Source organism: Sycon ciliatum, chromosome 10 (genome assembly GCF_964019385.1).
Source record: "Sycon ciliatum chromosome 10, ocSycCili1.1, whole genome shotgun sequence".
Taxonomy (NCBI): domain Eukaryota; kingdom Metazoa; phylum Porifera; class Calcarea; order Leucosolenida; family Sycettidae; genus Sycon; species Sycon ciliatum.
Genome location: NC_088652.1, coordinates 25,529,088 through 25,547,356, shown reverse-complemented (window position 1 = coordinate 25,547,356; position 18,269 = coordinate 25,529,088). Strand labels below are relative to the sequence as shown.

Here is an 18,269-nt window from a genome sequence, read left to right as displayed (position 1 = left end):
AGTAAAATGCTGTGCCCACCACGAGTTTGAGTGGAATTACTGCGGCTGAAAAAGTTAGCGAACAACATGCTGATGTTAGAGGAGTCATGGACACAACGCCAGATAAAAACCAGAAGGTGCATGTTGGCGTATGTGGTCAATGTTTGGATGTTCATGCGTGTAAGAATATTGCTTGTGGGTGTCCCGGGAGGTACCCGACAGACTGTGCGTACAGCACGCTTGAAGAGCCCATTAAGCCGTCGACTTTGATACGCCGTGAGAAATGGTAAGTAAGCAGAGGCGGCATACATAAAGTGTGATAAAATGAAAGAACGAAAATAGGCTATGCGACATTGAAAAGGCAGGAATGTAGTGTATCGTCTGAGCACGCCAACTTTCGACGCGACGCCCCTTGCGACGTGCATGATAGTGTATCAAACAATAAGAGGACGGAAAAATTGTTTTTTGTCTGAGTTTCACGCACGAAACGATCATCAGAAGAAAGATCGCGTAGTGCGTGAAACTCAGTAAAACATTTTTTCCGTCCTCTTATTGTTTGAATACATGTAGCTATGCCTCTCGGTATTGAGCAGTCTATTGGACAGCCTGGAACCCCTCTGTGTTTTGACAGTGTATCATGACGTCCCGACATGGCAAAAACAGCATCGACCCGTATACATGTGAGGTACGTCCCGGAGGAACATAATGCGAAGCGAACTAGGAAAGAGCTATCGGCTATTAGTTTAATTAATACTATACATTACGCCTAGATCGCCCAGGGCAATGCTTTCATTTATAATAAATAGCGTTTTCAAGAAGATGTAGTTGCAGATGCACAAACAGAGCTCTCCTCAGGGTTAGCCTAACCCTTTTGCAAGAACGCCCTGTGCAAATAAACCGGTCCATCCAATCTGTGTGTCGTTCGCGTTGCACACGTTACACAGGGACAAGACGGTTCCAACGCAAGTACCCACTTGCAGGCTCAATGCGCCGTTCTCAATATCATGTTCACAGACTGTGGTCCTCACCCGTACTCAACAGACATGAACGGCAAACCGCGCGAGTTGAATACATAGGGTATAGTGTAGACCCCGAACCTAATCTCGACTCCCCCTGGGCCGACGATGCCCCTACTTGTAGACCTAGTCTTTTCCAGCGCGTAGACCGTCATCGCCTAGGGGCTGTCAGCTGAATAGAAACGGTCGCTGAGCGAGCCATTGAGGATTCACTGACAGCAAGCTGCCAGGCTGAGGAGGCGTCGTTAATGTGGACAGACAGAGTTCACGCACACTCACACGGACGATACAGGTGAAGGGCATTTTAGCCCGATCGGGAGAGGCATAGGTACGGCTTCGATCATGCAGTTTACTGGCCCGTTATACTCGCGTCAACACTGACGGTCGGTTAAGCGCACAGCATACACGCGTACGTACACACAGAGCTTTCAAGAGTAACAGGTCTACGTGGCCGCAACAGACAACCCCGCACGTGACGGCATACATCTATCACATTGTACATTAGTTCTGTGTCATCGCATTACTTTCATTGCTAACAACAATTTGGGTAAAACAGGCTGAGCACTGCTCTAAGTCTGTTTAGTAGTCGCTGGTCTCCGACAAGACCAAAACGTTGTTTTGCGGCCGTTCCTATACCTTCTTCGGTTTCGTTCGGTTTCCTGTCTTCATGTTTGCAGTGACACACATCAAAGCGGCCTTGTACAGGAGAGCGGAAGGACAACTTTCGGAATCATTGGCCAGAGGTGTACGTACCAGTTATAGTTCAACGCGGGCACGCACACTCACGGAGCGTGTCGTGTTTTCTGTCGAGCGTCAGCCCTGAAAGGAACGTGTCGACCATCTGGTTTCGTTAGTTTAGCAGCTATTCCCGCCGCTGTTCTGTTGAAGTCTCTGTCAGGTGGGCACGATATACAACTCCCATTCCCTGCGGTGCTCAACACAACCAATCCCTCCATCTTGCAGTAGAGAGTGGATACAGGAGAAAGGAGCAACGTCTCAAGACTTGGATTGAAGAATCTCCCATAGCTGCAGATCAGACCGCTAGCAACGTTACTTGGACAGAGTGTTCCTTAGCTGTGTCATATTATCACGAGGATCTACCACTGAACCCCGATCATCACAAGAGCTCATAAAGGTAGGATCCTCTCAGCTCTGTTAATTAATTACGCTATTGTAAGCTGATAGTCTCTGCGTAACCTAAACCTTTGGATTTGGTGCCGATTTTGGGCTCGCTTTTGCCAAGGGGTGCATTACATTCGATTGCCCCGGGCGATTTACATGATATGGGGAAGTGTGCAATGGCGTTTAATGCGTCTGCTCTCGACAACAGCATGAATTTGTTGATAAGACGTGTGGTGATTACGGCGAGAGCGTGAAGTATGGCTCCGGCTCATACATTGTATGTTTCATCACGTTGCTTGACAGTACCATGGGAGTTCGATGCGAGCAATGAGTGACATTGCTCACATCTGTGTACTAGTACTACAGTGCTAGCAGCTGAAATCCGACCCCCTGAGCGATGCTCTCACATCGCAACGTATGTGAACCCACCGCTCAGTGAGTCGGATTTCAGTTGCCAGCACTGCAGTTCATAGGTTATACATGTATGTTGGTACTGTCCCGGGAATGGTTCAATCTTCTCACGGTTACAATGATATCAGTCACGTGACACTGACTATAATGTGCTATCCTCAGTGTATCGTTCCTTGAACACGGGACCAAAGACTGAACAAATCTGCACCTTATCTCCACAGTACTGGGCCTCCATGCTGCAGTGCTGGCAACTGAAATCCGACCCCCTGAGAAGTGAGACATATAAACTTTGTCTGAAGGTCATCACTCCCCGTGATCAGCCGCAGCAGTGCCCCGGTGACTGTGTTTGATAGACATTTCGACTGAATATCGGCCAACGACAGATTTCTCCCTGGCCATGCTTGCTGCTTTGCTTGAGAAGAGGCTGATGCGACAAGAGGGGATAGTTCATTCTGGGCGGTATTCAGCACAACTTCTTGGCACACGTCTGCGAAGAGCACTTGCTACGTGTTCACCGATCATGGTGCACCAGCGTGGCAGCTATCATTAAGACCTCTGCAGGGCAGAGTCATCACGTCTTTTTCGCCTCTGGGTATTGTCATCGGAATGCCGTCGTGTCAAATTAGCATCCCTTCAATGTCAGGAGAGCATCTGGAAAGACCCGTTCCAAGCAAGCGGGAGAATGCGCACCAGTGATGTTCCTTTTTAGAATGTACATGTACATGTACATGTACATGTTCACTGTACGTGTACGGCGGCGTGACTAACGTTATCCTGTCAATGTTCGTTACCCGCTACCCACATGCTGAGCATCATGTTTTCGACACTGAAATTCTGTGGAAGATTCCCACCGAGCCATGCATCAGTATCTTTGGCTCACTACAGTAAAACCTGTGACTAACGACCACCCCTGGTTGGGGCCAGAGAAAGCGGTCTTTAGTGGCAGGTGGTCGTTAGTTAAAGGTTTTCACCGCACAACCATAATAATTATTATGAATGTGAGACCGTCCGTGCCTGGCGAAGTGGTCTGCAGTACCAGGCTGGTCGCTAGTCACGGTGGTCTGTAGTACCAGGCTGGTCGCTAGTCACGGTGGTATGTAGTACCAGGCTGGTCGCTAGTCACGGTGGTCTTTTAGTTACAGGTTTTTACTGTATATACAGTCCCTGTGTAAGCCGTTAGCATTTAGCTGGTACCTGGTCTTCATCAGTAACGATGAAAGTTTTTCAAAGGATTATTCCATTCAGAAATCCACAGCTATCTGGAGCGGGTAGCCGGCACTACATGTATACGATAATAGTCCGCCTTGCGTGCCTAATAAAGTCAAGGTTCACGTTTGTCCCTGGACATTCTCTCGTGAGATTCTAGTCTTGGCAGCCATTATACAATTTGAAGATATCGACATTGTACGTGTGATGTTAATTTCATCGTTCTGAAGAACAGATTGGCAATGAAATGCATCGTACGGCGATACGATGTTTGCTATTTTTACTGATCCCTCATAAGAGTCATAACGTCTCTGTAAATAAGCAACACGATTGTTCAGGTAAAGCGGTTTCGCAATTGCTCGTGTTGTACCTACTCTTCAAAAGTGACGCTGACGACCTCAAGTTATGGACGAGCATTCCATCCGCAGATTTACACCTTGTACCGGCTGTCGCAAGAGATGTCTGTGAAGGTCTAAACTGGTCCGCACCGCAGCTAGTGAAGGAGACGTCCAATTATTTTCTCCTTGGACATTGCCCTCATGAGGGTCTTGACATGGCAACCAATCTTCAATTTGTATTATTGACTTGTGGTAAAAGGTTTGGAGAATTTCTGGACAAGTTTGCCTTCCGCGGGATTACGTTTGTAACAGCAATCGAAAAGAAACTGATGGCGTCGTCTGAGGTGGACAGACAAAAGAATCTAAACATCTCCTGGCTGGCAAATGTGTGCACATCCCATTAGTTCTTAATCAAACCCCTACGGCTCGAAGAGTGTAACATTGCGTGTAGCAGAGATCTCACGGCGCCGGTGATTAATCACCTCAACACACTGGCTAGCTCGTTGGAGCCCTTATACTTAGTCTGAGCAGGCACCATCTATTACGTGCATGTACATGTATGTTGAACCCGAATAACATACGAATGGTTATTAATCGTGTATGACCTATATTAGGCAACTTGTTCCTAAACACCGACAGGTCCCAAGCGGAACACGACGACTAGAAACGGTAATGGCTGTGGAAGCCTATCAGGCACAGCGCACAATGGCAACCCTCGAACAGCGGAAATCAGAATGCTCGTCAAGCGGCCATGGAGCCTGCCTGGCCAGGCCACTGGAACGAAAAACTCACATTGGCAGTGTCCCTACCAATGTCAACTACAACAACTTTGCTCGTCAAAGCTCTTTTGAAATAGATACAGGAGAGGCGAGCTCACACTCCTGTGTGGCAGCTTCCCCTTGTCTCATCCCCAACACGAAGTACAGCCGCCATTCTGACCCGAACAGAAAGGAAACAAAAACTAGATACCCACCAATGGAACGGCGGCGAGGTGTAGCTACATATTTAGACATGCTAGTTCCCGTTCCAAGTTTCGCAGGGTGCAACTACATGTACATTGACTGTACTTCTACAAACGGAAACAATAACAGAGATACAGAATTATGTACTTGCACGCCAGGGATGTTGTTCGCTTCAAAAGATCATGATTGTGCAATGTCATGTAGATAGCTCTAGAGCAGTATGTTATGTACATTGTACAGTCTTTGTGCTCCGCCCGTACGAGTAGCATAGCCAGTGGCTGGCAATGCCGCGTATGTAGGACAATCCTAAGGCTAAGCTTAGGATAACCATGCATGTGGTACAGTATGTACGTTTTGTCTACCGTCTTCTCACTTGCATGGTATTCTGGCGCTTGGCATTAATTAAACGCAGTTCTCTATTGAATCGAATTCTGCAGTTTACTTGTTATCTAGGAAATCTATTAGCGGACTACTAGTGCCGAGACTGGCCATGAAATAATAATTATGGTACGTTTGAATACGTTTTTGGTGTGATCGGATCTACGGATAATATTATGCTTTGCCTCAGGCAGGCTTCAATGGAACATCTGATGATCTGGTACATTATGTGAAGGTGTCACATTGGCTATATCCCACCTAGAACGTGCCTGTGGAAGGCCATTGCGGCTGGACTTCTGTTTTTGCTTGTTTCACGCCGGTCACACAGTGAGACCATCCACGCATTGCACCTCGTAGAATGCGGCAATGACACCCAACACTACCTCGTAGTTCAAATTAAATTTAAAATGTTCTTTCCAAAGACCAAAGTGTCACAATAATGCTCGGTTACACGGCACAATGACGTCCTGACGTGGTAACCTTGCCAGTACAAGTACAATGTCATGTACCTAGTATAGAATCTAAGGTTTCACTGTTCAATTAGATCGTGTTATAGAGGCTCTAAGTCTAAGAAAACCAACACGACTTCTCTCACGACACGTGCCATTAGATGCCATTGCGCGCTGATCGCACTAGTGCGGCTGTCTTGTTTTGCGTGTACAATGTGAGAATTCGATACCCAGGAGGCGATGGGGCGTTGCAACATCCCTCATGACACTTCTTAAAGGTCTCGGCGTTCCCTGTCTACATTCTGTGGTACTGACTGCGACCAAATCGATTCATTGGGTGTCGGATCGCGTGATAACGACGCGTTGAAAGTTCCGCGGTCCACCTGATTGCCTGGGATGACGGACGGACTCCATGCATCGCGCTGCACGTTCAACGATGATTTCCCGTTGGACGTGAATCATTAATTTGGAGCACTGAGGGTGAACATCGGTACGGCAGGTGGAATTATCGTGAACCTTTGACGTTTCCATCAGGTTGGGACACACGGAAGAGAGTAAGAAACGTACCCTATGACCGCACAGCAAACTAATACCATGCCGAATCTACAGTATAACAGTACGAGGTAGCGGTAGTGGTAGCGACACCTTTCCATGCACAGCATAATACTAGCAAACTCAGTGTGAGAATGAAGTTGAAGACACCACTGCAGCCGTACTTATGGTTGATAAATATGGTGGTAAAGACACACCGTGTGGGCAGGCGTGTGTTTACCGCCATATTGCCGGGTGTGTCTTTACCACCATATTTATAAACTCGGTGTGCGTCAAGCACTGCGCAGAAACTAACGCACCGTAGACTCTGCCATGTGCGCGTGTACAATCAATGTACCGTACATGTCGATGTCTACACTGCAGCAAGCGGTAGAAAACTCGGTACAGTCTATGCTGCAATAGACCAATCCCGAAAAGATTGTCTGGGTTCGAAAGGGGGCATGTCACCTGAGAGTACACTGTACAACACATACATGGCACTACCCGATCAGCATGCAGCACAGGATGTGTTTGATAGTTTGCGTGTGAATGCGGGGGTAAGTACACGGTTTTCTCGTTAGTTGCATGCAAGAGAGACGATCCGACAGAAAGCAAATATTTGTGTGGGTTTCTCCCTCGCACTGATAATGTTCTGCTGTTGGAGTCGAAGTGCTAAGCCATAATCCTTGTTTCGCTCTTCTGTGTAGTGTGAAGAGGTCAACGTACATGTGGAGCTCACTTTGAAGAAGTAGGCAAGGCTGTGAGCGCTGTGGCTCAAAGCGATAGGCCCTAAATCGCACGAGATATTTCGAGCGCCATTGTTTGTTGCGAGCGCTTCGTCTTCGATGAGTCTTGCCTCTTTCCTGTCAGGTTTCCTCCAACAGGACCAAGCACGAAGTGACTGTACTCATCTGCAGCCGATCAATGTTCTACTGCGCAAGAAGATTGCGTTTTCGCCAAGCCAGTGCTCCGCCAAAGACCATCGCCATGTCACAACGTCGGAACGCGGTCATGATGAGAATCATCATTCGCGCGAGCTTGATGAAGAACTATTTCGAAACACAAGATAGTCTCTACCTCCGGGACGACAACTATGCGCCGGTCCTGGAAGGGGAGAATGTCTTCTGCGATAAGAGCGAAGACGACGGCGGTATTTCGGCAACCTGGAGTCAGCGGAGTTCGTCAAGCTCTTCCGCCTCCGCGATCCGGTACATGTGCAGTAGGTGACATGTCGACACGAGCGTGCGGGAACACAGCATACACCGACTGTTGCGAGAGTTTGCGGAAGGAGTCCAAGTCGGGAAATCCATGAGCTCCAAAAGCTACCTGTAGGTGGGCGATGAGACTCCAGCTTCAGACTATAACAGTCAGGACTTGTAAATAGTTGAACTTTGTGAAGCAGCAGATCGAGAAGTTAGTTGAAATCGTAGCTGTTGCAGTATGTCGGCGCTATGTAGCTTGTATTTTTTACGGAGAGTCGATCACCACGCGAATGTTTCTCTCCTCATCGAGAGCTAGCTGGCCTCCAAACTCCGTCAGGGTCTGCCTAAGGTACCGAAGGTCCTTTGACTAGCTGCTGGCAGGACTCCATCAAATCCTTTAGCTTCAGCTCGGCGAGCAAAAGTCTCTCTCTCCTCCGCCATGAGCTGACACACACAAACTGAATACAAAACGATGCACTTCACACGAGCTGGCTTGCACGCGTGCCCCCTTTCACGAACCCAGACAATCTTTTCGGGATTGGTCTATTCAGTGTAATTATTTACATGTGCATGACTTGTAACCCTGGAAGGTTGTGGGTAAAGAGAGCCACTACTAATGCGAATCATGTAAATGTATGTGTACATGTACGTACACACAACAGGATTTCATCCAGCAAAAATATTCTATTGCAACATAATAATGTACGACCGCAGATACATGTAGAGACTGTGGACCACCAAGCTCTGCCCATACTACTGCCCTATAGCTGCTGTGGTGAGAAACACGACATACATGTACATGTACGGTCGACGTTATTTCACAACCATTGGCAATGGTCACAAGAAGCAGCAGGGAATTTGCTCAGCAGCAGTGAGACAGCATTCCTTCCTAATGGAGTAATGCGTTTAGTGCCCGCCTGCGCTTTGCCAGCGCAATCAGATGCGCCCCGGCTATGGTAAAGTATGTGTCACAACCGAAGGATAAAGGGTGAGAACACCAGCTGTTAGAAATACTCTGAGACGTGGTTTTGTCACACACGAATAGGATCATAATATTCTCAACTGCCGCAGTGACCTCGACTTGGAAAGGTATTAAAGAGCGATAGAATTATCACGTGGGCCCTTCAGTCGATCTACTACAACTAGTACCCGCTTCTCCATTGTCTTAGTCAACACACCAGTCGCATTAGCATCGCTGAGAGGCAGAGAAGACTTGCTCGGTTCCAGCTCCCACTATCCTAGGGCTGCTGATAAACCCTACGCTGACCATTTTTGAGTTGCACGCCCAATTGATGGTCAGCTGGTTTCTTGGCCAGTTTATCGATAGCGTGATTGAGGCTGAAACCACGGTGTTTTCTCGAGAGTTCTTCTGCCCGTCTTCAACTCTATCCGGTGCCTTCTAAAAAGGTACATGGGCTACAGTCCACATGACTGTAGTGCAATGTACATGATTGTATGTTTCTATGGATTACCGTGTCAAGCCAGAACCCAGATTACCACAATAACATTACAATGATTTCCTTTGTCTCTGTGGAAAGTAGTTGGGTGGACACACCCATTCCCAAAGCACGAATGACACAACCCAACTCATTGTTTCGTTCGTGCCTGACGATGGTGATATTGCTGAAACGTTATACAGTAAGAATTGGTTCGGTTTGCAGTGCTGTGGGAATGGGTGTGTCCACTCAACTACTGTTTACAGGTGAAGCTGGAAGATGCCTCGAAATTACTTTTCTTTGTTTCGTTCTTGATTTGAAGCCTCTACCGACCCGTTACAGGAACACCAGAATTCCATCATACCTAAAACCGCGGGAGAACGCGCAAACAAACAAACAAAACAGCAAGGTGTGGAAGAGTAATGCCATTATTTTAACAGGGGCTGATCTAGGAGGGGTTCCGCTGAACCCCCTAAATTTCGTAAATGTACCACTGGCAACCATATGCGTGTCTATGTACATGTATCAGCTATTCAGTTTTAAACTGTACTGTAACCCCCTGTAGAGATCGCTGCGTTATGTGAGCTGTTTCTTCATGTCTGTGTGTGGGTGTGTGTGTTGTGCATCTTGTGACTGTGTTGGCTGCAGACCGTGCGCGGAGCGTCAAGATGGCTGACGGAAGATGTTTGACAGGCAGGGTCATGGAATTGATGGTATGGGCACTTCTGTGTCTCACCTGCGTATCAGCAGAGACACTCAGTAAGTACATATGAACTGAATCAATACACACTAGCCATCATCAAACTATGCTTTATATTGGCCGCTTCCCACTGAATATGTAACTTATAAACTCTTTCTGGACTTCACATTGTCCCAATCTTCAGTATAATGTCTCAGTACTCTTATTCAGTTTTCTTGAAAAAAGGTGCACATCTGACTGTTCAATATTTTGGCCTAGCTGGTGGACTTCAACGCGTAACTTGTGCCCCACTATTTCCCTCATTGTTCATCTTGACCACAGGTCCACTGGCGTCCGCGTTCCGCATCATGGTCGTGCCATCCGACCTGGATCGCAGTATTCAGGTAGTCAAGCCCAATCAGAAGGTGGCCGTACAGCGGAACAGCTCGTTCGACTTGTCATGCTACACGTCTGCGCAGACACTGGACGTCACGTTCAAGAAGTGGCTGCCCACCTTCAACGTGTCGCAGATCGAGATGGCCTGGTTTCGCGACGGCCGACCGTTCCACCGCTCACCCAATGCCCTGGTGACCGGCTGGCTGAACGACGAGCTTCGCGAGGATTATCAGATCCATTTCGACCAGTTCACTGCCCAGGACGGGGGAGACTACGAGTGTCATGTCACGCTCGGTCCCTTCAAGCTTACCATCAACGCCACCATAGGCTGTGAGTAACTTTCGTATTCGTATTCTTTGTTTCTTTCGCTGTTTAGTAGTACATTGCACGACGCACCGGATGTCGAGTTACATTTTCACCGTAAAGGCTCTGCACGTGGCCTGTCGGGGCATGATAGCTGAAGCCCAATTAGGAGTGGCAGTTTGATTGGCACCTCTCAACCACAACATGTTCCTAGAATTCCTGCTTATGCCCAGGGAGGCAAGGACAAGCAATATTTCAAAAACGCAGAAAAGAGTGAAGCATTATGTTTTGCTCCCTGGCTTGGATTTTTTTTACTACAAAGCACTGGCCAGCAACATAAAAGGGGAGGTAGACAAAATTGGACAAGCGAACATTGACATCACAGATTGGTTTTGTTTGCGTGTATCGCACTTGAGCAGAATGCACTAGAGCTCGTTGTGAAATCCTTTTAAAAAAGCTTCTTGCTCCATTGAAGTGAGAATCTTCGATAATTATCATCTTCAAGACACAGTGCAAAAAGTGACCTTTCTTTTCCTTGCTAAGTGCTAACTAATACTTGTCGATACATCATGTGACCATAGTGTACGATTACTACTCTGTCTCTCTGTGCTGCTCAGTGGCGCCATATTTGGTAATGAAGCCGGCACCCTATGAGTACGCCGCCAAGGGATCCAATCTGGCATTGCAGTGTCAGGCGTTCGGGTATCCGCAACCGCAGGTCAGCTGGTGGAACATGAAAACGAACCAGGTTGTGGCCAAGCACAACCATCTGTTCGTGCTGAATCTGCGCAGAAAGCACAGCGGGATGTACAAATGCGTAGCGAGGAACTCCGTGGGAGAAACTTCGGCAGTAACCAGCCTCACAGTTACTGGTAAGCAGAAGAAAAGTATAGGAATCTGTGACTGTAATCAAATAACTGTTTTTTGGACATTAATTTTGTCATTGGAAAATTGGAACCTTGCATGACCTTCATTGTATACATGTACATGTACATGTACATGTATGTCCATGCACGGCTCATATGCTAAAGATGGTAGACAGTGGGTCCATTGTTATAATATTAGGCATCTGCCTGTTTTTGGTTTTTCCACTATAAATAAAAGAATACAGCTGTACTACTATAGTCCAGCGAGTTTATTATAAATCACTCGTTTCAGTAATCAAAGAAATACAAGACCTAAAAAGATGGATTCTACGAGGCTTCCAATATTATTGTTTCCTGCCTTGCTCAAAAGCATGGTCGACAAGTGGTAGAAAGAAAAAATAGCAAAATGTATGCGCCGTCCGGGAATCGAACCCGAGTCGCAAGAATGGGAATCTTGCATGATACCACTACACCAACGGCGCCTGTACGTACCTTTGCAAGACTAGTATCGTAAAGTTGATGCAGTCCGTCCACACACTCCAAATATGGTGTTGCACAAACCGCAGGAAATTGAACACTTGATTGACAAAGTACATGTGTACCGACCGGTACATACTGATACTATCGCTTTTTTTTTTTACGGGGTAACGGCCGCTTTTACGGGCAAAATAAACTTTAATAAAGTCATGTAGACGTGAAAAAATTGAGATACCATGAAAGTTAAAATATCGCTTTCTTTGCCTACATAATTCGTACATTGTACATGTAAATATGCGATAATTCTAAATTGGCAGATCCTGTGCTGGTGCATACTACGAAGATCGATGAGGCCAAAATGGGTACATGCACATGTTGTCTATACTACAATGTATACCGGTACACATGTATGCTAGATCGTTCAGCTAGCTAGCCATGCACCATACGTTTAGCTCCCTCGGTATTAGACTCATTAGAGTTGGACTGTTTTCACAGCCATATTAGCTCCCTCCCTCCATTTCAGCTCATTTTCTTCCTGTTGAGGTTGCACTTGTGTTTATTTTGCCCGCACATGAGGTACACTGCCACTGGAAAGAAAAGGCTTTTTCAGGTGCACTGTTGGCCTGATAGGGTGATTGCATTACTGGATCACAGTGTGATCATATATGGCTTCACTGCGACTTTCTCTATATAACTCCAGGTCATTCTCTATATAACTCCAGGTCATTCTCTATATAACTCCAGGTCATTCTCTATATAACTCCAGGTCATTCTTATTATAACTCCAGGTCATTCTCAATATAACTCCAGACGCGACTTTCCCTATATATCTCCGCTCAAGTTGAGACTTTCTCTCCCCGAGTCTGTATGACTCCAACTCAGGTTTTGTATGGAGAAGTTGTCAATCCGAGTTGGAGTCATACAGAGAAAGTCTCAACCTGAGTGGAGATATTATAGGGAAAGTCGCATCTGGAGTTCTGGGCTTTCTGGCACGAAGTAAACAGGTGATGACATATACATGTAGAGGAGTGAACACATGTAGAGAGCTGGTGGACTACTGAGTGCTACATATATATTAGGGAGGTTTCGCTCTACGGAATTACGTATGAAAATAACGTATGAACTGCACGGAATTTTCATACGTAAAAATCAGAGCTGTTGGGTTTCGCTCTACGTGATTTCTCCACGACTGCTAAACATGCGTTGTTGCTTTGGAGACGCGTTGGCTGCATGCGCCCACCGTATGCACCATGAACCGAAACCGCGTTTTCTATTATATTTTGCACGTGGTGTACGGTGTGTGTACCTTGTGTTTCGCGCGGCTTGAATATTGCCATGGACAAATGCGGAAAAAGCGAAAATTATTTCAAAAAGTCCTACGGAGGACCCAACGTAGGATCCTAGGAAAGAGCTTTCCCACGGAAATCCGTAGAGAGATTTACGTATGAAAGTTGCCCTCGCTCCCCGGCGCGTACGACATACGGATTTTCATACGTAATTACGTAGAGCGAAACCTCCCTAATAGCAGAGCATACGGAAACTAGTCGCAGACAGAAGATATACATGTACATGTACATACTAGTAGCCTCAAGTCAGACTTGGCAACTTCACGCCTGCACCGGACTCGCGCGCTATGATTCCCCTCAGCATTTCTCGCCTTGCTCCCCTTAAAAAAACTGTAGACTTAGGGCATGTTCGATTGGTAAGGATCGGGATCGAGCTCCAGATCTCAGATCCGTCGGATCCTTCAGAGTTAACTGGACACTTTTTTTGGGCCTTGACTGTTGCCATGTTGAGGAAGTAATAAAAAGTCGTACTCCCCGCGCCAGTTGTACAAAAGTCAGCAAGCTCTATCTCGATCCACGTGTGTGTGCCACAATGTGTACAAAAACGATTTTTACCCGCCATATACGCACAAAGGTCACATGTGGATCCGTTGGATCCGGTCAACCCTGCTCCCCGAGGTGGGTTGACCGGATCCGAATCCGAAGGATCCGGATCCTGATTCGACCAATCGAAAGGGTGCGAATCCAGTGGATCCGGTGGATCGGGATCCCGATCCTACCAATCGAACATGCCCCAAGTGAAGAAGATACACAAATTTTATGATTATATTTGCCAAAAAGTATGCGCCGTCCGGGAATCGAACCCGAGTCGCAAGAATGGGAATCTTGCATGATACCACTACACCAACGGCGCCTGTGGGAGATTATGCAGGATGTACCCTGATGAGCTTTACGTGGGCTATGCTAGCAAAACCTCTAAATGAGACAGTGAAGAGAACAATGAAGCGTACATATTGACAGATCATCCATCACGATTCCCATAGATTAGAATTCAAGAAGATCTCATACCGAAGTATTTCCCTAGTTTAAAACGGAGACTGCCTCGATTTAGGCTAAGGCCTGTGGAGAATCCATAAATTATTTAAAATACAATTTTTTTTTATGAAGTTGGTTGCTCCAACGAGGAGCACACGCTTCTTGCCGACACTTGACTGACTCACGACTGCCATCCGGAGCACACCAGGAGCACGTCGCGCTGGAAACAAAGCGTCTCTGTAAGTTTGTATTCCTGGTGATGGTTTGGCCTGGAGAGCAGTATATAAGTGGTGCTTTTCAGGCACAATCTTCCTCAGCCTACTCAAGCTCAACTGATGAGGGGTGAATTCCCCGAAACACTGTGTATTGAGCAGGGAGTGCTGCTTTCTTTCAGGTTTGCCGAGCGGAAGGTGCGACGTGCTCCTGGTGTGCTCCGGATGGCAGTCGTGAGTCAGTCAAGTGTCAAGTTCGGCAAGAAGCGTGTGCTCCTCGTTGGAGCAACCAACTTCATGACATTACCGCCGAAGTCGCAACTTCTAAGTTCGAATTTTTTTTTTTTTTTTTTAATACAAATACAAAAATACAAATACAAACCTTCGAGACCCTAATGATCAGAGCTTGTACATGAATCTTCTTACCTACAAAATGCACATGTACTTGCACCCCCCCCCCCCCTACCCCATTCTTCTACTTCAAGTAGTGCAGTCTGAACCGCTGTCTCTTACATGTACCCCTTGGTGATTCTACTAATCTTCTTGTTGCTGAGCAGAGCGTCTTTGCTCGTTTGGCAATAATCGCTAATTGCGATGCACAATCAAACCAACACCAACACCAACACATTAATTTTCATGACCTTTCATCTTGGCGGAAAGGAGAGAGCAAATTTCGGTCTTTGTTCCTGCGGGACATCACGAGAGTTGCCATAACGTTTACGTGTACACCCAGAATAACCCAAATGGTGAACGTCTAAAGAAAAAATAGACTTTCACCACGAGACCTCGAACCCGAGACCCTGGCTTTCGGCCAGTAATGCTCCAACCACTAATCTATGGTGCAGCGATCATTGTAACATGAAGCATTTTTCAGATACTTTTCACGGTTGATGATTTTAATGATGAATAATGATGATGATCTTGGCCTAACTTTCGTATTTTCATCTACGTTCTGCAGAACCGCTTAGATGGATAGGGAAATCAGCAGTACTGCTTTTCATGTTTGATGTTGATCCTTTCCTAACTTTCCTATTTTCATCTACATGACTTGTATGTTCTGCAGAACCGCTTAGATGGGTAGGGAAATCAGCACCAATAGTCTCTAGCAAGCTAGGAGACCTGGCTGCGTTGGAATGTCATGCTAAGGGATTCCCATCACCAAGCGTACAGTGGACATTCACGCCAACATTGAGCTGCTCAAACGATGCTCAGCAGCAGCAGCAGCCGGAGCTGGTCAAGCCCCAGGCGATACCCTTGAACGCCACTGGTTGGCGCCTGGCGATCTCTCAAGTCACCAAACGTGATTTGGGGGTCTACAAATGCGTTGTGGAGAGTCGCCCGACATGTTGTCCCACTGTTACGGCCCAGCCTGCACTGCAGATGAAGACGTGTCTCAGTATAGATCCCGCAGGTATGTTGGCATGCACTGAAAACGTTCAAAATTGGAAGTTAATAGAAGTCAGAAAATCTAGGTAGATTAGTTTAGATGGCAAGGCTCTCTCTGCAACATTGCAATGCACATGTTCAGATCTGTGACTTCTTGACTTGGTGCCATTGGTGCAAGAAAAGCACTTTTATTCGCTCGGATTTGCGCTAGTTCAACATTGATGTATTGTGGTGTTGGAGTTGAACAGAGGACAAAAAAGCTTGATATTAGATATTACTAGTGCCTGCACGTACATGTACATGTATTTAATAGAGAGCGTGATGTCCATTCGTCATAAAATATAAAACACAAGATTTTCTCATCTTTTTCTATTTCTTGTTTTTCATTAGCTTTAGCATGTTCATTCACATTCTTCATCATTTGTGAGAACTAGACCTGGTCTAGTGAGAAGGCATTCTACTGCCTGTAATTCTGGTGAAGTAAAATAAAGAAACAACAACAACAACAACAACAACAACAACAACAGCAACAACATTCGGAACCTATTGTGACTTACAAAAAGCGAAGCAGTCATGAGCAGTTTGCCCTTCTTGCCACGCAACGCATACGCCAGAGGCATGCAAGTTAGGGACCAGTGGATTCTGCTCGAAAAGGTGGCAGATTCTGCTCGAAGAGCAGTGAAATTGGCAGAACCATACAAACCTTATTGCGGGAAATTCCTCGAATTCTGCTCCATTTCTTTATCCACATACTAAACATGCATGAAACTTACCAGAAAAAGCACCGAATTCTGCCAATTTTTTGCCGGCAGAATCCGCCGGACCCTAATGCAAGTCTCTCCATCAAGGCCAAACGCGATGAGCTTTATTGATTCCCATGCCTTATAAACACAGTGAATAGGTGATGTGATTTGGCCTAGATTACCAAAAATATCCGAAGTGAATACGTGTATTTTTATTGTCTTGTGTCCATGGTAATGCTGCCACTACAACTGTTTGTACCAAAGCCGCACTGGATGGGATCAGATGGAGTGTTTCTTTTCAATGAAGCAATTCCACCTCCACGACATGCGCTCTCTGACCGACCTCATGACACCAGCAACATGACTCCAAGTTGTACTTGAAGTAGATACTGACAAAATAACATTTCCTCCATATCGCGCTGTTTCGACCATTAAGGTCTCATCACTGAACGTTGTTTCTTTTCACACCTTTTTTTGCTCTTTGCTTGCAGCAGTCGGTAGTGGTGAGGTACACAAGGATAACGCACTTGCAACTGGCCCGACGCAGAGCATCTCGGGTCTGGACTATTCGTCTGCAGCTCACCATGACAGCTATGGTACCACAGTGTTGATTCTCACACTCAGTATGTGCACAGTTGTCTGGACAATGCTCAGATGAGGGTGCTGACGTTGACCCGTAAAGCTAGACAAATAGCTTTCTTGTTGTGTGGTCAACGAATCCAATGACCAGAAGCAACTACAGTGGAACCTGTCTCTAAGACGACCGCTCATGGGAACTTCAAAACGTGGTCTCTGTTGCCAGGTGATCTCCTTAGCCAGGGTCATTTCACTGGAAATAACATCCCATGGTCCTGATTACAGTGGTCTTCTAGGACAGGTGATCGCCTTATCCGAGTGGTCGCCTTGACAGGTTCTACATGTGCATGTATTGTAAACGTGGCTTTGACAGAACTCTAACACACCCAAACATTCAGACCCTTCGCCGAAGGAATTGAGTATACCATAATTTTATCATTAATTTTGATACACTATTAAATTTTCTAACTGTGCGACTCCCATTCAAAATGGCCGCCAAGTACCTGTACATGTAATTTACTGCAACAACGCAAGTTGCGGATTGTTCAATTTTGTAAATAATGCATTGTATACTACTATGCTATGCCTTATGATGTACAAGTACATGTATGACTATGGGCACATGTACAAAGTCATGTTCATTTTGCTAAAATAAATTTGACAACAGCATGTTTGGTCTTTCTGTCAGCATTTTGACAGCATGAGCCACGCAGAGTTTTGAGGGCTAAAATACAGTATTCACGCACTCAGCAATAATGTCATGTACTTGTACATGTGTTTGCCACACTCGAAAATTAATTCGCTAATCATGCATGTGTTGCTGAAGTGAAGATGGCTTTGCTTCGAGGAGCAATTACTTGAATTAGCATGCGAAAGGCCACGGCATGGGTACATGTACATGTACGTGCGCGCGTGTGTGTGTGAGCATGTGTTTACGCTTGTGTGAGGGTGTTCTTTGAGGGTCTTCGGGCGCGTATGAGTCTACATGTATAATGTACACAATACATACACTTGTACGTCAAAGTCGTCATGTACATGTACAATATCCCCACTGTCCCAGCTCTGCCTTCCACAATCCATGCACAAACAAACGACTTTGTAAAGCGGCAGTGGTGACTGGATGCAGTCCAACCTTTCTGTCTGCTAATCTGTACTTGTGCTGGGTTTTTTCTTCTACAATGACATGTGCTCGCTGTCTGACAGTGACTCAGACAAGAATGACAACCCCTCGCGCTCTGGGTGGGGGATTATTGCACCGTCTGAACTGAGGTTTTCAAGAC

At 46.3% G+C, this 18,269-nt stretch overlaps 1 protein-coding gene and 2 non-coding genes across 5 annotated transcripts; 1 reads left to right on the top strand and 2 right to left on the bottom strand.

The window, feature by feature from the left end:
• The first annotated feature begins 1,529 nt into the window (after positions 1 to 1,529).
• On the top strand, positions 1,530 to 17,851 carry LOC135825773 (hemicentin-2-like). 3 transcript variants are annotated; one of them, XM_065338396.1, is made up of 6 exons: positions 1,530 to 2,130; positions 9,679 to 9,789; positions 10,052 to 10,435; positions 11,026 to 11,280; positions 15,348 to 15,695; positions 16,908 to 17,851. In XM_065338396.1, the coding sequence occupies exons 2-6, from the start codon at positions 9,699 to 9,701 to the stop codon at positions 17,069 to 17,071; spliced, it is 1,242 nt and encodes a 413-aa protein (XP_065194468.1). In that variant the 5' UTR covers positions 1,530 to 2,130; positions 9,679 to 9,698; the 3' UTR covers positions 17,072 to 17,851. The 3 variants fall into 3 exon arrangements, with proteins under 3 accessions (XP_065194468.1, XP_065194466.1, XP_065194467.1); XM_065338394.1 differs by having other exon boundaries at positions 1,531 to 2,130; positions 16,905 to 17,851; XM_065338395.1 differs by lacking the exon at positions 1,530 to 2,130 and adding an exon at positions 8,762 to 9,001 and having other exon boundaries at positions 16,905 to 17,851.
• On the bottom strand, positions 11,686 to 11,756 carry Trnag-ccc (transfer RNA glycine (anticodon CCC)). The gene has a single exon. It is a non-coding gene; the product is annotated as a tRNA-Gly (tRNA).
• Trnag-ccc (transfer RNA glycine (anticodon CCC)) lies at positions 13,880 to 13,950 on the bottom strand. The gene has a single exon. It is a non-coding gene; the product is annotated as a tRNA-Gly (tRNA).
• Positions 17,852 to 18,269: the final 418 nt, after the last annotated feature.